This window comes from Pezoporus wallicus, unplaced genomic scaffold (assembly GCF_028554395.1).
Source record: "Pezoporus wallicus isolate ANWC-B61680 ecotype Strahan unplaced genomic scaffold, APGP_CSIRO_Pwel_v1 contig_5485, whole genome shotgun sequence".
NCBI lineage: Eukaryota > Metazoa > Chordata > Aves > Psittaciformes > Psittacidae > Pezoporus > Pezoporus wallicus.
In genome coordinates this window covers 481,017-507,813 of record NW_026641550.1, presented here as the reverse complement: position 1 = coordinate 507,813, position 26,797 = coordinate 481,017, and the positions used below count along the sequence as shown (strand labels likewise).

Genomic DNA, 26,797 nt, shown 5'->3' with positions numbered 1-26,797 from the left:
AGTCTTTCGCATGATTTTTATTTACTTTATGTCAACAACCACAGCCGAGCAGCAATCTGGACCCAAACCTGCCACAGCCTGAGAGGACACAGAGGACCGTCGCGCCACTTTGCCTCTGCTTCTCTCTGGGGAAGGGGCAACAGGATGCTCGACATGGCAGAAGCTGCTGGACCTGGCGCAGCCGGGGTAGGGGCGCCGCTGCCCAGCCCCTCGTCGCCTCCAGCTCCTGGCGACGGGAACTATGAAGCAACCAGCGCCTCCCGGTTTCCCCTGCACCTGCCCTTGCCCACTTGCTGCCGAGCACCGGGCAGCGAGAGGGAGGAGAGGGCAGAGGCGCCGCCAGCCGTAACCAACCATTTAAGGCAGCAAAGGCAGCAGCTACCCCCGCGCTAATTCATTACCTCAGGTTCTGCGGGGGGGCGGGAGCGACCGCCGCCAGACAGCCCGCCCGGCCTATGGGGGCGAGCGGCGGAAGGGCGGGCAGGCGGTGCCGGGCTCTCGCCAATGCCTGGGCAGCGGGGGCGGTGCCTGCCGGAGCCACCGCGCCGGCTTCACACGGGCTGCCGATAGCCGCGGAATCAGGGCGAGCGTAAGGTTGGGCTGGCGGGACCTGCCACCGCTCGAGAGCCGGTGGTAAGCGGGCACCTCCTGCGGGGCGGGCAAGGCAAGACTCTCTCTTTGGGGTGTGTGTGGGGTGTATGTGCTTCTCTTGCTCTCTCCCTCCTCTTCAGCGCGCTGGCTGATTGATTTCTATTAGGTTAGCGAAGACGCAAGAGGAGGGTGCGGGCACGTTGGCGGAGCTGCCCCGGGCTGGCGGCCCCCGGTGTCGCGGCGCGACTGGCGGCTCCCTACTGTTCACCGCCTTCACAGCTCAGAGGGGCGTAGGGCGCCCTGCGCTGCTACGCGCTGCAGTTATGTAATGTCCGCGGGGGGCTGCGGACACGGCGGCGGCGGCGGCAGCTTCTCCGCACCAGCCTTAACCCCCTCGCTGCCTCCCCTCATTCTTCTGCATCCCTCCCGCGGGAGACCCGGGGAAGGAATCGGCGGGGAGAAGGGCTCGGTGTGGAGCTGCAGTCCTCTGCCTGCCCATCGGGATGGGCCTCGGCAGGCGCATCTCTCCGCCATCGGGGACGGGATGCGCGGCCGCAATCTCTGCGGAGCGAGAGGAGGCTGTTTGACGGGAGCTGTTTGATCCGAGCGTGGATGGGCGATGCTGGTCGCTGGCAAGCGGGCGGCTCCCGGAGGAGCTGCGGAAAGATCCACCTTGCGCGCACACGTTCTGCTCTTAGTTGTTGTTGAGAGACGACAAAGCCTCAACCGCCGCGTCTGCTGCTTGTCGTGCAGAGAGCAGGCGGTCCCCTTTTGTGGAGATTGATGGGTAAAGACGATTTGTCTTTTATTTTTTTCACGTTTTAATGCACAGATGTTAGCTGAAGGGGCTTAGTCTCTGCCGGCCGCTCCTATATGGCGTTCTCGAAGAAAACCAGCATCAGATGAGGGAGACTGTTGATGGACTGCAGTGTTAACACCCGCACGTAGAAAGCCGAGTGCAATACTCCAGGGTGAAAAACAGGATGACAGAATCCTGTGAATTAATCTGCGACACCGGCTAGCTAGCCTGAAAGCAAATACACACGCATACACAAATAAGCAGCAGTTGCACGTATTTCTTCAGTCCTGGGTAAAAGTACCTGGGTGAAATGCTTCCACGCGTAAGGGGTTGAACACACATGTGAAGTGTGTGTCTTAAACATCAGTAGCTTTGATTCTTGCAATAGATGCTGATAAGCAATTTCTCTATTCGTGTTTTGCAGGATCCACAGGGGAAATTCTTACAGATTTTATAGAGAATTGCATAACTGCTTATGTTTATTTAAAAAGAGAAGGAGGGGCAAAACCAACCCCCAGCCTGAAATGAAACACGTGATAGGAGACTGTTTTCACTGACTGGGACTTCATGCTGCTTTGTCAACCAGTATCATTAAATAGCATGCTTTAGAAGGTTGGCAAGCATTAGCGTGATAACAAAACGTTAAAATTATTTGTTTTATTCCTCTAGTGGTGTGAAAACTTAGGGGGAAATGGAGTAATACTGTACACTTTCATAGTCTGAAGCTTAAAATATCATGACTGTTATATTGAGTGTATATAATTATTTATTTTTAAGATGTTAATGGCCATTTTTCTGATCCTTTAGTGATGAGGCCCTTCTTTTTCAAATTATGGTTTTTACAGGCCTACCCCCAACTCGATCTCACCCCTCCCAAATCTAAAATAAAATGCTGTTTTGTATACATTTGTACATCTCTGGGTTACAGCCGTATTCCTTTAAATAGTCTATCATTTGTAACTGCTGAAGTCTATGCCCAGCATTAAATCGTAGTACAGTGTAATGCTTAGACAGCATGCCATGCAAGGATCAAATTGCAGATAAATTTCACACAGGAATCTCCTGCAGTGCTTACACTTGACCCTCATAAATGTAAGAAAAGATGTTTATAAATGGAAATATGCATCCAGCAGGTAATTCTTCCTGTGCCAGATTTAAGCTGTGGATTGACTGTGGTGCAGAATAATGTATTTTTTTTTTTTATAGCAGATACATTCAGTTGTATGATAGAGGTTTTTTTTTACTTTTTGTACCCTGAGCTTAATTTGGGGAAGGAAAAAAAAAAGGCTTTAAAGGAAAAAAAGGCTCTTTAAAGGAGGGAGGGATAGGTAATTATGTCAGTTTATGTTAAGATTAGTGGATTTAGTGTATTCTGATTGTAGATAGAGACACTTAATTACACTTCATATATCTCGGCATGCTTTAGAGAATAAACCAAACAATGTTTAAACTTGATACCTTGCTCCAGATTATAAAATAAAATGTAAATTAAAATAATATCAGATATTTTTCTTGCTTTGCATACGTTGATTATGTAAGTCTTCAGTGTGAGAATGTGACTGTATTCACAAGCCTGTATCACTGTATGAAGAAAAACTTATAACAAGAGCAGTCTTTCCTGTGGTATCGTCACTCAATGACGTCATGTTGTTTCTACTTGTACTGCTTGCAGCAATGAAATGAAGTGTTTCCAGCAAGCAACAAACTGGGATTTTTTCTTCCTCCAAACCCCATTTTTATGCCATGTGTAACTGAAATCGAACGCAGATAACAGAAGTTTTACCCCTAGGGTTTTCTCTGCCTTGCTGGCATGACTGGCATGGGCATAAGTGCTTCTAGGTGCCTCTGTCAGTTGAGAAGAAATATTTTGCTTACTGTTTGTATTGCCATGGTGTCTGGGAGCTGTGATGAGGGACCTTAACTAGCGCGTTAGGTGCAATATAACCATGGAACAAGATTTTGGGCCTGGACCCCAAAGTGTTATGAACCAAAATAAAAAATAAGACACTGTAAATGGTACAAAAACGAGCAAATGTAGCTGTTAAAAAGGATGCAATGGTATGTGTGTGCATTATCCAGCTATGTATTTTATCTTTCTTGTATGTTAGACCAAAGGGAATTGTAGAACCTCATGTAAGACTTGCACAGTTCTCTGAGGGAAGTTCTGGTATCAAAGGGTACTCTTGGGACCTGGGACCTGTGAATAATGGTTTGATTTTGAGGGATTTTGTTTAACTTGACTAAATGCTGAAAGTTGAAATAAAACAAACCTTACACTGACCCAATATGAAACATTTTATCTTCAGGCTACTTAGTTTTTAATAGTCTTTAAATTTCAGGTATTTTTTTTTTTTTTTAATATTTGAGACTGAGCTTTTCTTTGAAAATCAAAATGTTGTACAGGAAAAATCACATTGTTTTGCCTTTTCCCCAGTGTTTCCTGTAAGCTGTTTCATCTCTTTATTTGCTTCATCTCCCTCATGTGTCACAAGCCAGCAAAAAGTACTTAGGAGCAAATACACCTTCAGCAGAAAGAAATTTTTTAGTGAGTGTATCACCCTGCCCATCCCAAATTACCCATACATTAAAGTACTGCAAGGATTTCCCATTGCAGTGTAGTCTGGTTATTCAAATACTTGGAAACAGTAGTGAAAGTAGCTGTGCACTGAGTGGATATTATTGGTAATATACACCAATAAACAAATTGTCATTCAGCGACAGGGCTTATACATGTAGTACAGGGCAAGCACGCATAGCCTGTTTAGGTTTCAGGACACGTTTTCTGACTGGGTATTTATCTCAAGTGCTGACTGAGCAGAAAATAATGATTTTGTGCTGGTCATTTTTCTTGGCTCACAGTGGTATATCCATCAAAACAGATGGGAAGTTTTTCTGTGTTTTGTTATTAATGTGTAGTGGGTGGGCAATTCAGTTTGCTTTGGCTAAAAGGGAATCTTAACTGTGTCAGGACTCAATGACTGATGTAGAGAAGATTAGGTTCTTACTCTTACCAGTTGTCTTCAGGTTCCCTCTTCTTTTTCTTTTCCTCCTTATCTTTCCCCTGCTTCATATTGACCCGAGTGTGTGAGATGAACTTACCTTGTCCTGGATAGAAAACCAAGAGCTAGAAACAAAGAATATACAGAGCAAAGCTTCAGTGCATTATATGGCAGTCCTAGTTCAAAGAAGTTCTTAAATGCACATTTGAGGTTCCTATTGGGAACAGTTCTATTGGGTCAGTGCTAAGGAAACTCTTGCAGTGGAAATTCAAATGCTTAGAGGTCTTGCTCACAAAAACATTTTTTCATTTTTGGTGACTCTGCTTATTTTTAAATTAAAACCAAATCTGTATCTGCCTGTCTCATCCAATTTCACTGTCAGAAACCATGGCCATTACTCAAACAGTTCATCCTACAGGACCTCATAGGTGTGAAAGAATTTATTGATGATTTAGAAAGGGAAGTACTCTCCTGTTTTGTACTGAGCTATGGGTAGTTTAAAAAAACTGTACTTAAAGACTAATTTATTTCTGGGGTTCAGACAAAACTGCAGCAGCAGACTTGTAAGTCCATAAGGGATCTTCAGACAATCTAATCTGACTCATGTACTAGTTACTTTTAACTAGTTATCTGAGATGAGTAATGTACATTTGATAGAAGTCTGCGAGAGATGGCAATGTATCTTCTGTGTTAAATTGAGCCTAATGTGCAGATGTCAGGATGTGAAATATTTTCAGCTATTCTTATTAGTGTTTCCAATGGTTGATTGTCTCTCCCTAAGAAAGTCTTATTTCTAATTTATATTGGCATAGCCTGAATTTTCAGCTGTTGAGTTTTTTGATATCTTTGACTGTAAAGAGACATTTCATATGTGATGCAGTTTCTCTGCAAAGGTATTTGGATACCTCACTGAAGTGACTTCAGTCACCTGACAAATTCCACTGGTGGAATTCTGCCTTTTACAGTAAAACATCTTGTCTCATGACTTTGTAGCTGTCATACCATCTGTAATTCTTTGATTGGAGGTGATGCTGTGTGACTATTAAATTTTACAGTGCTTTTGAGACCTTATGTATGTGATCTTGTGGTATTATATTGTAGAGCTAGATAGGAGTTATTTAGTTAGATAGTTTTTGTGTAGTTTCAAGTATTATCAGGTGAACATGCATCTTTTAAAAGAAGAAAGTTCTAACAAAACAATTGCTGATAAAGGTGTGTGTGACTGCATAGGTGCTTTGTTTATGCGTATGTGAAGTGATATTTTATGAAGTAGCTCTTTGCAATGCAAGAATATAATTTACTAAGAACTAAACTTAATTTTGTATATAAGTGATATTGTAGCAGTAACCATGTAGATGGGCAACAATTGTTTTTGGAAATAGAACAATAACAGTCATTTATCAGCAGTCAATAATCTCTGTGCTTGATAGTGTGTTTTCTAAGGTTGTTCCTTTAATGGCATTATGTAACTTCATCACAGTCTGACATACTGTTTTGCTAAGGAGGAACATTGGACTACTTGAGTAACCACCTTTTTGTTACTCTGTGTGCTTGTGTCCTGCAAAAGGTCTTAATGTAGCTGTGTGAAATAACCAGCCTTGTCCATAGATCCATGTATATTGTTAGGAGAACTCAAGGTTTAACTGTGCAGTTCCTCATAAAGCCTGTGAAAGGATTTAGTTTTCTTTAGAGGTGAGTTTGAATGCAGATAGAGATGTGTTAGCTTTGCTTGGTCTGCAGTATTCCCTGCTCATTTTCCTTCTGTGTTATATGATAGGGAAAATGGGTGGCTCTCATTCACTTGAACATCAAATGTGGAGAAGTATACCCAGAGCAGAACTCAGAAGAGAAATGCCTTAATTCTGATTCCTGCAGATAGCTGTGAAAGAAGCTTAAGGGAAGCTTTAAGAGCATTGTCTAAAGCACTACATTTTATTAGGAGAATGTTGCATTTCTCCAGCTGTTTATCCCTTCCTTCAGCTTGGATGTTTATGTGAAAATGTGGGATAAAGATTCCATCTGCTGTACTTTGTCTCTGATGTTTTTATTTGGCATAAATTATTACAGACAGAAAATAAATGAGAATTTATTTTAACTGCAATTCTGTAATATTTTTAAAACAAGGGAAAGATAGATCAAGTACTAAAATAAAACAGATACAGTCAGAGAAATTCAAATACCGTACACAAATTGATAATGTTATGAATCCATTTCACTCATAAAAATAGCATCTCTCATCCTCATTGAAAATTTGTGCTGGAGGGTCTTGAGAAATTTTAGATGGCAGTTATTTGTGGTGCAGTGGATAAGTTTTACCAACTGTACATAAACAGATTCCGATAAGAATTACAGCTTAAGCACTTGTGTGCTTACCAACGCTTGATGTGCAGGAAGGAGTAGCAGGAGAATGGAAGGTAAAAACAGGTAACAACGTAAAACTACTAGGTTATGTGCCTGTGGGCAGAATTCTTTGTAGTATGCCTTTTCTCTAAAAGCCAATGACCTTTCAGGTTTAAGACCCTAAAAGAAACATCTTTAGAAAGGCTGGAAGTTTAGCTAGGTTGAAAAGCTGAGAACATGAGTGTGGAAAGGTTGAGGCTGATACACTTAACGGGAGAATGGTGCAGAAATAGGAAGCTTATAGTGAGGTTAAACCAGAATGTTAACATATTTTTCTTCAGATCTTTGTGTGTTAACAGACTTACGTTGACTTGCTGGCTGTGTTAACTGCATTGCGAGGGGTCCACCATCTTTCTACTTTCCCCCTACTTTATTTCTAGTTCTCAATAAAATTGGTGGATTCCTGGATACTATTTTCTTGAGCATTCATTGAAATGTATGATGTGATCACATGCATGACAGATGCTGTCTTACTGAATGTAGAATCTTTTTCTTTTCTTGGCCAACTAAATACATGTATGGATGGTTTTGCTGATTAATCTGTTGTATTTTCCCTCCTTTGGAAGTTGAGGATGCAAAGAAGACAGTTGGATAAAATTTGTCCATGAACTAGGGGATTTTTGGTCTGAATACCTGTTACAAAGATCAAGAGAGTTGCAAAGCCTACATATTCACACTTGTCTTGAGGACTAGCAAAAATTGAATAGAATGCTTGAAAGATTATGGCTTTTTACCTGCTGGTGACATTTTGCAGGTAGTAGAACAGTATCTTAGCTTATTAGTCTAGGGTTTGTGCTGTGGATTTCCTTCCCTTCTCACTTAACAGATCATGGAGACAAAATGTACAACAGAATTGCTGGGTGGCAAGAAGGCTGGGGAATCTCTGTTTTGGATTATATCTTGGTAGATATTTAGGGTACTTTTAGGGTGCCATCTCCACTCTGCCTTTTGGCCAAAGCCCTATGATGTGACTGTAAGCAAAGCAGGACCTTGCACTTTACATGAAAGCAACAGCAAAAAGATTTGCAGAACAAAAGTAAATTGAGGACAGAACTTGTAGATTTTCACGGTTTATTTGTGTGAGACATATCATCAATCTTAGCAGTTGCCTGAACTGAGGTCTGCTTGATGCTTGAATGCTCTCTGCCATTAAATAGCTTTCATTGAAAGTTTTCCTTAGTTCACAAGACTTTTGACCTCATTTTAGACAATTCGTGGTTAGTAAATATCTTACAGAACAAATGGTTTCAAAATAAGCTGCCTTTCCTATTAACTGGATTATATCAAATGCTGTAGTAAGTAACTAGTGTTCTAGTCTTTTGTACTGTCTTAGACAAATACAGCCTTATTCATTTCCATGGCAGTTAATGCTGCAAGACTTCCATTAAAAACTGTTTTTGTAATACTTGCTACAAATGAAAGCAATTCAACTTATACCAGGAAAGAATATTCCTAGCATGCTAGGAGCAAGCTGGAAAAAGCAGATAAGAAAGTACATGGCAGAGCCCAAAAAGATAGGTAGTCACACCTTTGGTAGTTTCCTTTTGACTATTTTGTTGTTGTTGTTGTGGGAAAAGCATTTTTAGTGTGGAGATCATAAACTGCATTTATACATTTGCAGTTAGTGAGACTATGCTTGTATTTCTTTCATAGAGTCAGAGAATGCTGGTTCTTCAGAGCATTCCATGCAGTCCTCTACCTACTATTTGTGGCCTGATAATTAAAGCAGTGTAGAGTATGGGTCCTATGGTCATCATTGTGTTCTGAACTCTGGCAGGAGGACAGACATTTTTCTTTATTCCCTCTGCTTTGGTTCTTTGCGTCCCCTGTCTGTGACATGGCAGTGGTGTTAACTTCTGTACTTCCTGAGCAGATTAGCCATGCATTAGTTCTCAGGGACAGGGCAGGTATGATACTGCAGTGAATTCTGACCATCAGGGTTCCATGCATATTCCGTAGAGTTGAATAAGCTTCTAAAATTGCTGGCAAAAGTACTCTGAGTTTTAGTAAGGTTTCAGGTCTTCCTCGCTGGTGCTGAGAGATGGGTTATTTGAAAGAGCAGTTCTCCCAAATCTAAATCAAAGCCATACCAGAATTCCTGCAGTATGTTGACACCTGGAAAGGATGTGGATAAGTGAAAGAGTGTAAATGAATATAAATCTTTAAGTAGAGCTGACAGTTGGTCAGTACTGAGTCGTTGTGCTTATTTAATGTGTTCCTGGTATTCATGCAGCTATAGAAAATTGGCAGCTGAAATTCACGGAAACAATAACTGCATGTGCCCTCAGTCTTGGAAGAATCCACGTTAATACACAACTTTATCTGGAGGAGTTCTCCCAGCTATCTGTCTGCAGACGAGTATGTATTGTAGTCTCTGGCTGGAAGGAAGTTTATATGAGAAGACTTTTTCTAATGGGTTAGGCATGTGCTGAGACCATGGATCTGCACTTTCAGTCTATTTTAGCATGAATTAGTCATGACCTCAGTCAGTTTGATCCCTAGCTTAATCTGTCTGTATAGATATCTCTGTATAATGTGCTGTATATTTACCTATTGTAGAGTGAGAGAAGGCATGAGAACTGTTGGGTTTTTTTTCATGATACCAAAGCAGTATTACATGACACAGGCTATAGCAGTTCATAACACAGCACCTAGTTGTCTAAATACTCTGTTGGTTTCTGGAACGCCCTTTTTTGTGGCAGTTGTTCTTTCACAAAGCCTTCTGAACTCTAGCATCTGCTTATACCCTTTTCTTAATGTCTTATGTGGCTGCTTTTGGTGATGTGGACCTGCTAGGTTGGAGTCAGTAGTAGATAGACAGGATGGGATTGACTGCTATATTCCTGCCTTTGTTCCCTCTGCTGGCTCTGGAAAGGTAGTGTTACCTGAGTGCAGATTAGACTTTGGGGATGGTGATGAAAGGCGCTTCTTTGGTTATCTGTAATTGTTATAGTCTGCATCTACACAGCCCATGCTTTTGAACAGTGTCTTAATTTTGATTTACAGAATTTCAGAATTGGCATTTTAGCGTAGCCCCTTTTTTGTCACTTCCGCCTACCACCCTACTGTGGCCTCTCCCCAAATTACTGCTAATCTTCTAGCAGAAGCTAGCAAACATGTAATCCCTTTGTCCAGGGAAAAATGGGTGAGACTCAAAATTGCATTTGATCTTGAATTTTTGGCAAACAGGTTATTCTTTATTTCTCTTTGAGAGATCATTTCTTCAACATGACATGATCTCCTTCCTCATCAGTAATCACTAAAAAAAGTTAAAGCAGCTGACCCCATTAAGCATTTGATTTCATATCCTGTGTTGTGTAATTCTTTCCTTCTAATAAGGTATATTAGTGTACATATTTCTCTTCAGAGTGTGTTCTTTCAGTGTTAAGAAACAAATTTTAAGATGAGACTAGGTCAATATTTTCATAAACCGGGTAGCATTTTAGTAAATTCCATGCTATCAGGTGGGAGTTTAACAAGTAAATTGTAATTATGGTTCATCAAGAGAAGGAGTATCCATGACAATTTTTGGCAACCGATGTGGGTTTGAGCTCATGATTTGAAACCACAAGTTGCTTTTTAACACGCATTTCTGTTGTGATGTGCATAGTTGACTTATGGTTATGGGTGACATGGGATTAGGCAAAGCAAAGTACTGACACTGGCTAAAGAAAGATTTTTCTTCAGAAGATACTTAAATTTAGGCATGTTGTTATTTTTTTTGATTTGCAGATGAGACAGTGGAATAGATGTTTTCTTTTTATAGTTTTTAAATTGTGCAATTGTTGAATCTTTCAAGAATATTCACACTGAGTATAGCCTCTTGACAGAATTGCTAAGAGCAAGAGGGTGTTAGATCTGAAAATGTCATGGAAGGTTTATTTGGCACAAGATAAAATTGCAAAATAATAAGAGATACTTAGCAGATCTCTACCTTTTGTCTTGTTACTTGCTTACAGATGTAACTGGTTTTTGATATTCTATACAACTTTTTGCTGATGTGTGCCCTTCCTCATTCTCCCTCTTGCCAGTTAGAGTTATCCTAGAAAATTTATGATTCTAGTTTCCAGCTCCAATGAATTTGAAATGGTGTAAGCTTGGAAGAGACTTCTGCTTTTGGAAGTCAAGCTTCCTTGAAGATGAATCATAGATCTTAATGTAATTCTCTTTTGCATAGATTGTGTCATCAGTGTTTTTGTTTTCTTCTTATTTTCTCTCACCACTGTTGTGGTAGAAAAGAATGGGTATAGCCTGATGAATTAGACAGTTTAGATCAATCTCTTTTGGAAAAAAAACCTATACGTCTGTAGTACTTGGACCCTACAGTTTACTGTGGGTGCTTACTGTTTTGGTGTTTGTGTTGGGTGACTTTCAGAAAAGTTTATTGAGCTAAAATTGCTGACCTTTGGAGAGCAGGCAGGAAGAAGAGGAAATGGAATTGGGAGTTGAATTGATTACGTTTTTAACTTTTTAATGAACTTTACATTTTCAAACTCTTTCTCTCCCCCTCTTTGTGCTTTTCCTTTTATTTCACAGGTGCGCATATAACTCGCAGGCTATGTTTACTAAATTCCTGTCGTATTAATTTTAATTTAGCATTTTGGTTTGTTGGCCAAAACTTATGCTAACAGTGTAAACAAAATACAACAAGGTTTTTAAGCATTTACTGGAATGTTTTCAAAATTGATAATAGTTCTTTGGCTATGCTGCATCTGTAAAGGACAAAGGACCTTCGCTATAGTTTTTATTAAAAGGTTGTTTCTAATCATGAAGCTTAAAAGTAACTGCTGCATTACAGGTAGTTATGGTTAATTCTGTTTCAGTGTGCAGGAAAGGGTATGCCTTGGTTGTTGAAGTGACAGAGGCTAAGCAATATCAGAAGAGGTAAAATTTTAGGATTGTTTCTGTTGCTGAGGAGTTTGTATTGAAGTACAGTATATAAGACAAAGAACTTTATGTCTGATGCAGAAAAAGACATTAATTAGAAATAAATACCAATCTTTGCATGTGTTAGTCACATACATGTACAGCTGTGGCTTTAGAAGAATAGATGAGGTAAGTATGGTGAACTTTCCAGCCCTTATCTAGTATTTGCCAAACTTCTGATACCTGGGGCATACCTTTATGGGTTAAAATTTGTAGCAGCACCACAGATGTGAGTCGAGCAACAGTCTTCCTATACGTGTTGGGACAGCAACAGTGCACCCTATCCCTGGGCTTTCCAGTGCCTCTTATTTTTGCCAAGTTAAGATGTATGGGCAGAAGGTAAAGACTTCTGTGACATGCTTCTGGCATGTTAGGGGTTTTTTTTCTTTTTTGCTACACATTCAAAGTATTTAATTTTTCAATTAATAATTAAAAAGCCACAATCTACAAAATAAATGGCTGTTTATTACAGGCTGGATTGATGGGCTGTGGCTAGTGGTATGAGGTTCAACAAGGCAAAGTGCCAGGTCCTGCATTTGTGCCATAACCCCATGCAATGCTCCAGGCTGGGGAAAAGTGGCTGGAAAGCTGCTCATGGAAAAGGACCTGGGGGTGCTGATTGGTGCGTGCTGAACATGAGCCAGCTTGTGCCCAGGCAGCCAAGAAGAACAATGGCATCCTGGCCTTCATCAGAAATGGTGTAGTCAGCAGGGCCAGGGAAGTGATCATCCCCTGTACTTGGCACTGGTGAGGCCACACCTCCAATACTCTGTTCAGTTCTGGACCCCTCACTACAATGTCTATAAAAGAAAGACACTGAGGTGCTGGGTTGGGTCCAGAGAAGGGCAATGAAGCTGCTGAAGGATCTGGAGAATAAGTCTTAAGGAGCAGCTGAGGGACCTGGTGTTGTTTACTCTGAGAAAGCTAGGGGGGACCTTATTGCTCTCTACAACTACCAGAAAGGAGGTGGTAGTGAGGTGGGGGTTGGTCTCTTCTCCCAAGTAACAAGTGATAGGACAAGAGGAAATGGCCTCAAGCTGCACTAGGGGATGTTTAGATTGGATATTAGGAAAAAAATATTCACAGAGAGGGTAATCGGGTATGGCAACAGGGAGGTGGTGGAATCACCATCCCTGGAAGTGTTCAAAAACTGTATAGATGAGGCCATCAACAATATGGTTTAGTGATGGTCTTGGCAGTGGTGGAGTAATGGTTGGCCTTGATGATCTTAAAGGTCTTTTCCAACCTAGTTGATTCTGTGTTTCTATGATTTTACCTTCAGAAATAAAAACAGATAGCAATGCTTACAATGTAAAGGGCATATTTTCGTCCAAATCAGTAGAATGACTGTGGTGATTGCTATTTAAAACCAAAGAAACAGTAAGTGTTCTCTTGTTGGGTAATGATGATGAAATTAGGTTTGTGCTCATTTTGAAATGTTCTTTCTCTGCCTTTTTTTTATATGTTAGCTTTCATTTTTTCTGTTCTAGGTAAGCAGAGTGTTAAACAGTTCTATGTATATAGACTGTTGGTTGATGGTGGAGGGCACTGAATTCATACTAACTTTATAGATCTCTTATTCTTCATACATTGTGACATGGATTGTAGCGTGTAGCTTAGAAACTAAATTACTGCAATTTAATGTGATGAGTTTACCCTCCTCTTCTTTGTAGCACAATGGCTGACAATAAAGCGAAGTCGACCAAACCTGTGAATAAGACTCCTCCAAAGTCTCCTTCAGATCCAGCAAAGGACCGAGCAGCAAAACGATTATCCTATGATTCAAACAGCTCCCATGAGGGAGCCATAGCAGGAGAATTAAGTGCTTTGGAAGAGGCCTTTAGAAAATTTGCTATCCATGGTGATACAAGAGCCACAGGAAAAGAAATGCATGGGAAGAACTGGTCAAAGCTATGTAAAGACTGTCATGTGATAGATGGGAAGAACGTGACAATCACAGATGTTGACATTGTCTTCAGTAAGATCAAGTAAGTTCATTTCTGCCAACGTTTCCTTGTCTCCCAAAGTGTTTTGTAAATATCATAAATATGTTGCTTACAGATGTTGAGACACTATTTGTCTTTGTCAAAATCAACCTCTTTCTTGTTCCTTTATCAGACTCTGTTGTTTTGTCTGAAGTAAAGCTTTCAGCTTCTGTTCTTCTATCTTAAACTGACTTCAGTGTCACGGATGTTGCACTGTACAAAGACGTATGATATGAATAGGACAAATGCAGGTTATTCCAAGAAACATTTTTTTTTTTACCACAGTAAATGATGTGAATGTTTCCTGAAGGATATCTAAATGAAGTCAGGATGTAGTTTTATATCTTGCCAAAACTCAACCTCATAGGCTAAGGTGGGATATTGCTAAAAGCCATTATTCTAACAACAGTCCTGATGTCTAGCACAATATCTACTCAAGCTTAAAGTGTATGGCCACATCAAACTGATGGTGGATTTGTGATGCAAATCCATGGTTATGATTAATTGGTTAGGATTATTTCAGTGATCCTAGTTTATGCTTGTAAGCAGATTAGAGCTTTAGTGAAATTTCCTCCAGAAATTGAAAACCTAGGCAAGCTTGATCCAGAAACTTGTCAAATCCAAGGGAAGACATTCAACTGTTCTGACATATTCTGTATGAAACTTCAGATAATTTATTGTTCTTGCTTTATGTGTAGAATTGGATTATTTTCACCTTCCCTGTTCCCCATGTACATGATCTGATAGCCTTGTTTATTATGTTTTTTATTACCACAGTAACTGTTTAAATTGTCTCACACCTCCATGTGTTGAGGGACATGTTTGACAAGGGCCCCTTAATTGTACTTGTAGCTTGTAGGAACATTTATTTGGCTTGTGCTTCCAGCTACTGTGGTATAATGCTGGGGAGGACATGCAAACTGAGTGGCTTACAAGGGCAGTTGGAAAAACTTCCTACAAGCACTGATCCTGTGGAGTGCATCAAAGCATAGGAAGGCAGAGAAGGCCCTTGATCTTGAAAGGTTGTGTAGTGTTAACATGCATAGTTAAAGTGACATTACTTGTTTGATTTCTTTCTTTCTTTTCTCCTCAGGGATCTTACCTAGACAACTGAGAACACCATATATGCATGTTTCAATCCTTTTGTTCTTGTATCAGTCCACTTTCTCTTTGACTCCCTAGCTGTATTTTTTGCAAGTTGTGTTGCCAGAGTTAGATACACTATCAATGAACTAGCTTATTGAAATGGGTGTTTATGCTGTACGGTTGTTTATTTCTTGTTATGATAGACAGTGCTGGCATTTAATTTCAACTTTTATTTGGGTTTCATCGTCTTAAATTTCTCTGTATCTGTCATCATAGGAGTCTTAGCCCTACTTTCTCATTACAGTATATAGGCAAGTTAGTGATAGGACAACCCAATGATACAGCATAAACAATTGTGCAACATTAGCAGATATAAAGTATCAGTTTTGGTGCCTGCTGAGGTGGAAGAAATTTGGACCTATTCTACAGGAATAAGTTGTGAGATGGTGAGTACCTGAAGCTCAGAGATACGTCAGCATATCCCCTTGTGATTGTTCAGCAGTGTCAGCTCAGCTCTCTGTGGGGAGGTGCCTGTTCAAGTTTCTCAGACATTCCTCCCATTACCACTGAGAAATGCTGTCATTCCTCTTGGAAGAAGCGCACCATAGAATCATAGAATAGTTGACATTGGAAAGGACCTTAAGATCATCTAGTTCCCACCCCCCTGCCATAGGCAGGGACATCTCACTAAACCATGTCACCCAAGGCTCTGTCCAGCCTGGCCTTGAACACCGTCTTTTCCTCTCTCTAGTATTTCATATTTCAGAAGATATCTGTATCAAATGCAAAATTATTTTATCTTGTTTATTAATTACTTGCTTGTTCCTCACCTGCACATGTACATATAACATGCATTTTATAAACTCTTCTCTTTTAAAACTATTTTATTTTTAAATTAATATTGCTTAAGTGCCAGATGGGGATGAGTTTTCCTGTCTTTACTAGGAAGGTCTGTTTTTTCATGCACATGTTTTTGATAGGTATACTTCCACATTTTCTTAAGTATGGGGTGTTGTTTGGGGTTTTTTATATACATTTTTATTCTTGAGAGCATATGTCAGCAATTCTTTTTAGTCTGGATCCCATTTATTCACATATAGTATTTTAAATATTAACAAGGGAAGATATAATGGCTGCAGTTACTCAACTGTTAGTAATACGTTCTAACTTAGGAGGCTTATGCATAGGCTGAGTATACAGGGTTTCTTGAACATGTTTACGCAACTGCTTTTCCTTGCTTTCTCTTTCGCCTCACATTTAACCCTAAACTAGAGGATAATAATAGATTTGATAATGCATCAAAATAGGCATACTCACAAAATAAGCCCCTACTCATTTCCATTTTACCAGCAGCTTTTTCCCAGCAGAGCACTAACGTTTTTTGACAACCCAAATTTTTCCCCTTCTATGTTGAATTAAAAACATTAAACACTATAAAAGAAACTCTTGCTCCCCAGAAAGTGCGGAGTACTGCTTCCATGCCTCAGTAGTTGAGTTATGCTTATGAGTATCAGAAGGCTCTGTACTTCGCTGTTGTTTTTAGGTTTTTCAGCTAGACTGTGTTTCAAAAGATGGACTTTGGCCTGGGATTCTTGTGGTCAGCCGGAGTGGTTCAGCGGGATGGGGCTGGTGGGTCTTGGCACTTGTAGTCTGGCCATGGAACACATGAAAAGATAAGAAAAAATGTTCATCATATCCAACTGCACCTGCCATCTAGCATTGTGAAACTTTCAAACAGGTTTTCTGTTGGGTATATTACTGGGGAGCCATTGTGTTTAGCAAGGTTTGTTTTCTAAGCAGCTATACTTATAGTTTATGACAACAGCACATGTTGTTAAGACACTAGAAAATAATTAATCCAGCGGAATTGTTCTTTGGTTTTATGAATTACTATGTATAAAGCCCATGTTTGTCATCCTGCTAACTTTCCCAGGCTTCATTTATTGTTCTGCTACACATACTAGCAAAATAGATAGGAACTGTGTGTTGCTAATAGGGTAACAGGGAAATTAGTAACAGATATGTTTACCTAAGAGCTCCTGAAAGATAGGGTTTTATTCTGTGATTGGTAGCTTTCTCTACCGCAGGAAAGATTTTATCAGTTCAATCCTGAGAAGTAATGAAGACTCTCTTACCCACCTCTACCAAACCAGGTGAACAAAACTCCTGAAAGTCTTGAATAGTCCGTAATACTTCTTCAAAGCTGGGACTATGTGTCTGTCTTTCAGAGATTAGTTCATTTGAGATTAAGTTTATGTTGTTATAAAGGTACATCTTATCTAGGTGTTCCTGCTCCGGCAGGGGATTGGACTAGATGATCTTTTGAGGTCCCTTCCAATCTGTAGCATACTCTGATACTGTAATAAAGACATCTCACATGATACTATCTTTCTGTGCGTGTTGCATCTGGAAAAGCAGAAGGAATTGTGAAAAGTGATCACAAAGCTTTAAAATATCTATGGGATGAAATTATTAAAAATGCAGCAAAACTAACAAAAGTGTGTATATGTATAAATACAATTATGTAGTAAGCTTTCCTTGCTGTATTTTATACTTCCACAGTCAAAACTTTGGGCTCTTTTCTTCATATGTTCTTTGGACTGCATACAACAGTAACACTGTGGTTGGACAGTGGGGTCTACTGAATTTAGAGACATACAACGTGCAGACATGCAATAGCATTTGAAAATGGAGGCATTTTATGAGAATGGGAATTCCATGAGTATCTTTTTAGTAGCTGAAACAATTACTTGCCTTGCAAATTTTCCTCATGAACTGTTTCTTTTATGTTACTCTTCCAGAGCTGCAAAAGTCTGTAGGCTGTGAATCTTGTGTTATGCTTGCAGAGTGCAAATATAGATTTAGTGAATCTTGTTGCCTTGGAGAAAGCAAGCTCATTGGTGACACAGGAGAAGGGCTCAGAAGTGTTCTGTATTTGATATGAAAAGCAACACGTGGCTGCATTCTTCTTAATTCAGCAAGACAGTGAGACACAACAGCATCAGAACTTCAGAGTTTTCGTATTAAGGAAAGCAGAATACCCAAGAAGAATAGATGTTACTGATCTCTGAGCAGCATTCCGGCATGTTGCCTTAGGAACTTAAATTTCTTTGTTTACGGGGGTCAACAACTGCTCTGGGAAATTTGATATGTTAGCTATGCCATACGCATACTCCACTTGTTGTATGTAGTTAATATGGTAATAGTAATAGCTCTGATATAAATACTTCTGATCTTATTTTAGAAGTGTTACCACTCAGCACTGCAAGAATATGGCATAAGCACTGCCATAAAACTGCTAATTCTATGATATTATTAGATAGAAAAATAAAAATATTTCTGTTTACACTGGCATGTTACTATGGTTGCAGGCAGGCTTGGGTGACGTCATGCCTTGGATCCATTGTGAGCATTTATTTAGGTAGTTGTCTCCATGGAAACATTTGTTTGTTTTGATGTTACTATGTGTTAAATTTTAAACAAATTTTTGTGGTTCTATACTGGATTGTTATTGAGGACTAGTTAATCTACAGAAGCTTTGTAAATATACCTTACTCCCTGCCCTCTAAAATATTTTTGGTAAAAGATCAAGTGAAAGCATAATTGTCCTCTCAAATTCCAGCAATAGTTTCTTATGTTGCTTTGACATGTTTTCTTGTTGCTGAGGAAGCCATGTGTTCTAAAGGCCAGAAACTCTCCTCCATCTTTCTGAGAAAGAAAGGTTTTGTTCCCATGGAGAATCTTCACAACACACTTTATTGTGCCCTGACTTTTGAGCAGTCCCACCCATACTCTATCCTTAGTATATATTGCACAGTCAGCTGTTTAGCCTAGTTCCCACAGTTAAGATCAGTCAGGTCTCTACAGGAGTGCTTCCACCTGAGATCAGCTGGATTTTAATTCAGCAGTAGTTCACCAAGACTGTGAAAGAATTAAAGTGGATATGTTTGCTCTAAGCAGCTGGCAGGATAGTTCTTGGCAAGAATGAGTACATGCTTTCCCCATTTGTCAACTATAATTGTTGCCTTTTCTTTGTATTGAACAATTAGATACTTACTGTTTTCTTAATATATTTGAGAGGAGTAGTACTTTGACACCTTCACTGATTCAAAACAAGTATCTCTCCATTAGGTTTCTCTGAAGTAATTTGTATTCAAAAGATTTTACTGAAGCCTCTCCTAAATTTTTTTATACGTAAATAGGTATGAAGTGGTCTTTATGTGAATGAAGCACATAGTAGTTTTAAGTTGTGTCTTACTCCTCTACTGGAGAGATTCTTTTAATAGTGGCACAGAATCTGATTTGTGTAATCCTACTTTTTGCATGAAGTAGAGATAACAGTTAACTTGTGTACTTTAATATGTCTGCATCAGGAAGCGAGTTTTAAGTGGATATAGAATTATATGCAGAGCATAATCTGTGCTAATAAATCTCTCCCAGGCAAACTGTGAAGTAGTAGTGCAGTTACAGATAAAACTCCAGGTAGGTTACAACAGAAAGTGTTGTTTACCACAGTTTCTGTATATTAATTGAAATTAAAATCCAATTTCATTTCTTGCCTGAGAATGCCAAATTTAATGTTGCCTTTTGCACTTTATTCTTGAAAGGCTTTTTATTTAAAAAAAGCAAAAACAACTCTTTTCCCCCTTTTACCAAGAGGCATAAATTCTAGAAGTAAAACTGTGATCACTAACGAGAAGATGGATGTAGATTCACTTGCAGATATGCAGGCTTGTTTTGCACATGTAAAGCGTGTAAGTCCTGTACCCATAATGATGTATGCTTATTATGATTTTAAAAAATGCCCTTTTTTGTGTCAGGAGACATCACAATAGACACAAAGCCTACAAATGCAGTGGTGGGTGATTCATTGCTCAGCTGATATGGAATGCTGCATGATACTATATACAGTACTATAGAGCACTACTATAGAGCAGTAGAAGTAGAACTCTGGTATGAGATCTTGTCTTGTGCCTCTTTTTTTCTTTTTTTTTTTGTCAGCCTAATTTCTTCAGATTTTACCATCATAAAAAATTGTCTTAATTTATAATAGCAGCTATGTGAAATCTATGTTAGTTTTTCTGATTAGGAAGCAAGTATATTCTAGACTGTTACACATCAAAGTAGACTTTGTCTCTCAGTTTTCATGGATTGAAGTAGAAGTTGATTAACATATAAAGGATCCAGGTCCTGTCTGCAGAGTGCTCCTTCCTCTCTTTGGAGGTCAGGACAGTGGTGGCCTCTCTTGTGAAATATGTGCTGTGGTCAAGGCCCTGAGGCTCCAGATTTTAAAGAGGAAGATGAAGATGACACTGGCATGGTATTTGTGGAAAACCCAAGCTACGCAAGGTGAGGGACAACAGCTGGAGACCAAGTGAACAGAGACTGTCAAGCTGGAGAAGGCTGAAAGTTTGTGACTTCTGGCAACAATGAGTCATGATCTGTTCCACCTACAGAGGGGCTTTGGACTATACAATTTCTATAACTTAGTGGATTCTGAAGAGGCTGCCAGGCAATCAATATGCAAGAATTTTGGCTGCAGGAGACAGCAAGCTGCACGTGCATAATGATCTTTATCTCTTTGTGTCCATTGCGTCCTGCCTACATGTTGCCCTTGCTCTGACATAATGGCACTGCTCCCAGCACACGTTAGGCCTTAGCATGAGCTGTGTGTTAGCCAAAATCTGAGCAACAGTTGAGTGAACAGTCACAGGCTCAATCCCTGATCACTGAGAGATCATGGCTTTTGTCATCCAGAATATCTCAAGTGCTGTTACACTTCCCTGTCACTGTCACCATATCCTGGCCACAGTGCTGTAGCAGGTGTCAGGAGCAATGGGTACCAGTCACAGATAGTTACTGGAGATTCCTGTTGTGGATGATATATCTTTTGTCCCCACCATATGCCTCAGGAGTTTTGTTGTTTGGCAGGTGCGGGATCTGGGATTGTTGCAGATGGACTGCAAAGGTTTGTCCAGCCTTCTAAGACTGACCTGTGCCTTGTCTTCCTCATGGGTACCAGGAATAGTGCTCCAAAGGTAACCTGGAGCGTATCAAGAGAGACTTCAGAAATCTGAGAGTGAGAGTGAAGCACACTGAGCTTTGGTCACAGTCCCAGGCCTTGGTACTCATTAGTGGCATTAACCAAGCTAAAATGACTGGAAGTGATCTATGAGATTTCTAAACTGAATTAAAAAAAAAAAAAAAGTCTTTGGTGTATGATGAATGATTTAAGGAGATACTCTGGACTTGTTATTCACAATCAAATGAAGAACCGGTTAAAGATGTAAAAGTTGAGACAGCCTTGGTTGCAGCAAGCAGGTGACTGTAAAGTCGTAAGGTTTTGAGAGAAGTGAGCAAGATGATAACAGAATTACAAACCTGGACTTCAGAAGGGAAGATATCTGCCTGTTCAGTTTCCCACCAGAAACTGCCCTGGATGACAGAGGGACTCAGGAGAGCTGGTTAATCTTTAGGACAGCTGTCTCTGAGCACAAGAATGGTCCATTCCCATGTGCAGGAAGTCAACAAGCCTGGCAAGAGGGCAGCATGGATGAGCATGGAGCTTCTGACTGAGCTCAGACATGAAAAAGGAGTACACAGTAGGTGGAAGCAGGGAGAGACTATGTGAGAGGAATATAGCCCATGCATGAAGGAACAGAGTGAGGAAAGCCAAAGTTCAGCTTGAGTTGAGACTAACAAGGGGAGTGAAGGAGCAAAAGTGTGAGCCAACTGCTTGGTGTGGCAGGCGATCTAGTGACAAATAGAAAAGGCAGAGATACTAAGCGCCTTCTTTTGCCTCCATTTGCAACCAGTAAGGTGTGCCTTCAGGATTCCCAGGTCCCTGAGGCTGCTAGCAGAGCCTGTGGGTTTGAAGCAGTACCCACAGTAAAGGAAGATAAAGAATCACTTGAAGTGGTTAGATGTAGAGGAGTCCATGTGTTAGTTAATGGTTGCCACCTCCTACTGCGTTTGATCCAGTAGTTGCTAAAAGACATAATACCTATAGCAGAAAGGGAATGTTTCTGTACTATCTGGACATTCGTAATTCAGAGGGAAACTTTACTGCAGTGTTTTGCATCAAGCGAGTAAGTTTCTGCTTAAGCTGTGGAACAGCTTTAAATCAAACCTTAATCTTTCTCAGTGGTGAAAAGCAGTGGAAAATATCTTCAGGTGAGCTGTTTCAGTGGAAACAAGAATTCATTGTAAAAAACATTTCACTTCATGTCTGTTTAGAATGTATGATATTCCTGAAATCTAATAGTTTTTCTTGCTGTGTTTAGTTCCCCATAATGGGTTTTGGAGATCCTTTTTGGGAATGGTGCCATGTTCTTTGCAAAGCTGCGTAGCTACTGAGAGCTTGCCACAAACTATACTAGCTGCAGAAATGGATGCAATGCAGCTACAGCTGTGTGGTGCTGCACTGATGTGGTTGCTGTGGGCAGAGCTACCTTCCACTAGACCAGGTTGCTCATAGCCTCATCCAACCTGGCCTTGAACACTTCCAAGGATGGGGAAGCCAGAGCTTCTCTGGGCAACCTGTGCAAGGGCCTCACCACCCTTACAGGGAAGAACTTCTTCCTCAGATCTCATCTTAATCTCCCCTCTTCCAGTTTAAAGCCATTTTCCCTTGTCCTGTCACTACATGCCCTTGTAAAAAGTCCCTCTCTGAATTGTAAGCACCCTTTAGGTACTGGAAGACTGTTGTAAGGTCTCCCCAGAGCCTTCTCTTCTCCAGGCTGAACAAGCCCAACTCTCTCAGCTTGTCTTCATAGGAGAGGTTCTCCAGCCCTTGGAGCATCTTTGTGGCTCTCATCTGGACCTGCTCAAGCAGGTCCCTCTTGTGGGGGCCCAGAGCCCCGAATGAAGAAAATGACCTAAGCACCACTAGATTGTTTTCCTTCTTTTTTTCCCTTCCACTTTATTCTGGAAGAAAGAGCCCTAAAAGTTTGGGGAACCTTTTAGTCTTACACTGTTACCCGTTTTTCAGTTGTGGCACAAGCTTCATAGGATACTTAGGCAAAAAGCTTTCTGGAGTGCACTTTCAGCAGACAGAAAAGTACAAGATTCTAAAGAAAAGGATAAGCCACCATCCTGGTGAGAAGGAGTCTGTGCTGTAGACCTGTTCATCTGTTTGTCTCTGCTGATATAGCGGAGCATTGTACCGCCTAGTGCTGTTTGTGATCATGGGCACCAGCAGCTGCAGAACAGTGGTGATCTTTGGCACCAGGCTGTGACTCTCATGACACATGACAGCACTTGCTTCATTGCCCAGATGTCTTGGGTCTTTATTCTATGTCCCTAAGTTGCAAATTTTGTTTAAAAATGAAAGTAAGCTAATGAGAGGAGCAGTTGTGCTCATTGTCATTGTAAAAGATGAAACTGATAGCTTTTACATACTCAGAAAAGTGTGTACAAGGATAAGTTGCTTTTCTTTCAGTTAACAGCAGATATACAGTGATATTGTAACATGACTGTAGTTCATTACACCGTAACTGAAAAATCAGAACAAGAAAATAAGATAGGTTTGTGTTTATTGTTTGGAATCTAACTCAGTTATACAAGATCTCCAGACAAACTCGTTGCAATTCCCAGTGCAGTATCAATTAAGCCTGAATTTATCTGCCTCATGATATTTGAGGTGTTTGTTACTCATTGTGGAATGGTGATTGTTGAGCTTCTGAGTGGAACTGATCATGCTGAGAATGGAGAGTTTATCTGTCCCAGAGCAGTATGGGTGAAATACAAGAGGCTACTAATGAGAAGATCATAGAGGAGAAGGGGGACAGCTTTTACTCATCGTCACGTGCAGTCTGTATTTCACAAAAAGGTGTTGTGTTTTCACTTCTGCAAGAATGAGGCTCTGTGATATGGGGTAGATGAAAAACGGTGACTGCACTGTTTGCCATCCTGTCCAGTCACTTCCCCATGTAGAGTGGCTACTGCTGCTGTATGCAAATCTGAGAGTAATGACTGTAATCTGATTCAACATTTTTTTGTTCCCAGTAAATCCTAGGACTGATGTAAAATGAACAGTGAAGAGTATTTAGTGTAGTATTACCTTGAGAGGACCAATACATTTACCATTTGTCAGCAGCTCATCCTATTAAGACAGCAGAACTAACATGATTGGTTTTCTAAGCTTTTATAGTAAAAGTAAATAGAAATTATTTCTTTTTACAGAAGAGTTGGAACTGTGGTTTTGTTTTCCAGGGAGGTTGCTTTTCTTTCATTGTTTCACCTCAGCTGAGAGCAATAGGAGAGCTTTATATTATTATATATTATTATGCTGAAGTGGATGGCATAGCTGGGAAAGCTGTTGGACTGAAATGCACAGAACGAACTTGATCTCTTTTGTCAAGACAACACACTGGCCTATTTGGTCTTCTCTAGCCAGATGAAGAAAGCTAGAGAAAGCGTACTCAGCAGACATTTAAAGAAACTGTTTGGTTTTCATCCTGAGATGAGCTGTGCTTGCTGATGTAGTTGTCTGATTTTGAGTTTAATTTGCGAATCCAGTTGACTGCAGCTTCAGTCAACATTGGCCATTTTTAACAGTTTGTCTGATTTAGTCCTGTGTTCTGTGACCAGCAATAGTGTCTCATGCATGCTTGGGAGATTGTTCCTTTTATTCCCCTTCTAGATGCTACACAGTGTCGCCCAGTCTTTGGCTACCTTGAGTTATAGTTCTGTGTCTTCAAGTACAAATCTGTGAAAGGTGGAACTGAGATGGACAGTGAAGGTACAGTCACCTGAGGTAAATAGCGAAGGTACGTAAGAGCTATCAAGGCTTAAGGGTTACCCATAAAGAACTGGAATTCTGTAATGTTAGGGACACTGACTTGATGTTATCTACCATGACAGTTGAAATTTTTGGAAGTGTTTCAACTCCATTTGTCAAGGCCTTGAGATGAAGAAGATGAAAAGATGTGCTTTCTGGAGACAGTTATCCAAACAGGTTATGCCGAGTGTTGATTAGATTTAGTACGTGCTTGCTGCAAGTATAATCTCTTAATCTTGGAAGAAGTCACTTACTGAACAGCACAGCTTCTCCAACATATGTGATGATACAGTAGTTAAGTATTGACTAACCTCTTAACAGTGTTGTTAATTGTCATATGCTGTTTTTTTTTTTTTTAAATAAGCACTTGAAATGTGCCTGGTTTGCATGTATTAGGAAGAATCTGGCCAACATTTCTTCTCTTGCCTCCTGGTGGGTGGACACCCTGCTTCTGCTGCAGGGTAGAAAGGCACAACGGCAGTTTTTGTAGCTGTGATCTCACAGGGCTGCTGTAGGTGTAGGATAAGGTGTTTAGCAGTGCAGAAAGCTTGCTTTGGTTGTGTTCTACCATATCTGACTTTGTTTAGTAATTGAGGCAAAGTAGAGCATTGGCCTGAACTAGTTGCTGTTGAGCTCCTCCTGGTCTTGCTGACCTTATTGTGAGAAGTTAACTATAAATACATGCATCAAGTACTTAAGCTAGTTTTAAATTAACTACGTGTATCAACATATCTAATATAGAGATTTTGTGGTTAGAAATGGACAGCATGTAACCCTGCAAAGATGTTTGTTGCTTGTTAAGGGGAATTCCACAGTAAACATGCCCAGGGTGGTATCTGCTATACAGCATATGGAGCTTAACAATGTATATGTACATGACATTGTCTTAATCTATTGTTTCTATGTCATTCTGTTTTTCTGCAAGAGACAGTTTGCAGTTTTGCTTTACAAGCTGTAAGGATATATTTGGCTTTCTTATGAACAGCAGTCTACCCTGTGGGCAGCGGTAGTGGAGTATGAGACACTAGCTGTTTAATTGGCTCCCATGGAAATTTGTCAGCAGTCCTCATTCAGAAGATTCTGTATTTCAATCAAATGGGTATATAAGAATATAGTAGGTAAGACAGTCTTCTGACATATGCACTGGAGTAAAAGCACAGAATTCTAATACTAATTGCAGCATTAACTGGCCACAATTTAGAAACTTACCCTCCTACACCAAAGGTTGTAGGAGTTAATATTGCTACATTGAATATCCTTCTTACACCAAAATAACGTACTGTCAGCAAATGACAGTTTGGAGCAATACTTGACCTTCTTGTTTTAGCTGCTAAAATCAGTGGCTTTGAAAACAATGTAGTCTTCAACACTAAGTAATTCAGAAAAACAAAGATGGAAAGCCTTATTTTCTAAATGTAAGTAACTAAGAACTACTAATATTGCTAATTGTAATGATTCCTGTTTGGAAATGAAACAGAAAGTGCCCTTTGTACAAAACAGAATTCAAGAGGGCAGCAGTTTGTATTCAAAAGTTAGAGTTGTGACCTGACAAAGAGAGAAAGAGATGTATCAAAAGGGAGTTTGTATTTCTCTTCAAGAAGCTTTTTCAAAGGAAAAGTTTCTACAGTATTTTGTTCTTATTAAATGCTATTAACTATGTAGTGGTATTTGATCACAGTGACATTGTTCAACTGGACTTAATCTAATGGCAGCTTTAATTTCATCCTGGCAGGCTGGGGGGTCCTGTGCCTTGATAGATTTTGCAGCAGATGTAAGATACAGGCTAAATTTGGCAAAAATTTCCCCTAATAGTTCAGTAATTCTAGCTGCTTCCTTAGTTCAGTTACTGAAGTTATGTTAGACATCTCCAAAATTGTCGGAATCTTTCCTAGCGTTGGTTTGATACCTTCCTTCAGTAGCTGTTCATCTAAATGAGTCACAGATTTCCAAAAGAATGTACACTTGTTCTTTCATAGTCTCCTCTCTGCTTTCACTATTCATTCCAACATCTTGGAGGCTTCCCAATTGTTGCTTGTCATTTTGGTTTGTGGTGATGATGATGATGTCCACAAGATAGAAAAATATGTTGGTAAACTTCCTTTTATTGTAAAGTTTTGGATCTTCTAAATACGCTCTTGCTTTGAATTGAGAGAAGTGTGATGTAAATGAGAGAGTATCTGTTCTGGTGTTAACTGTCATAATTTGCTGCATTTCTTCTTGATTGGTTTCA

At 40.1% G+C, this 26,797-nt stretch overlaps 1 protein-coding gene across 1 annotated transcript in view; it reads left to right on the top strand.

The window, feature by feature from the left end:
* Positions 1-446: 446 nt before the first annotated feature.
* Positions 447-26,797, top strand: part of TPPP (tubulin polymerization promoting protein) — a 47,714-nt gene continuing 21,363 nt past the window's right edge. The window contains exons 1-2 of the mRNA XM_057424339.1: positions 447-633; positions 13,389-13,703. Of these exons, the coding sequence (XP_057280322.1) occupies positions 13,393-13,703 (311 nt within the window). The 5' untranslated portion in view covers positions 447-633; positions 13,389-13,392. The remainder of the gene's footprint in view (positions 634-13,388; positions 13,704-26,797) is intronic.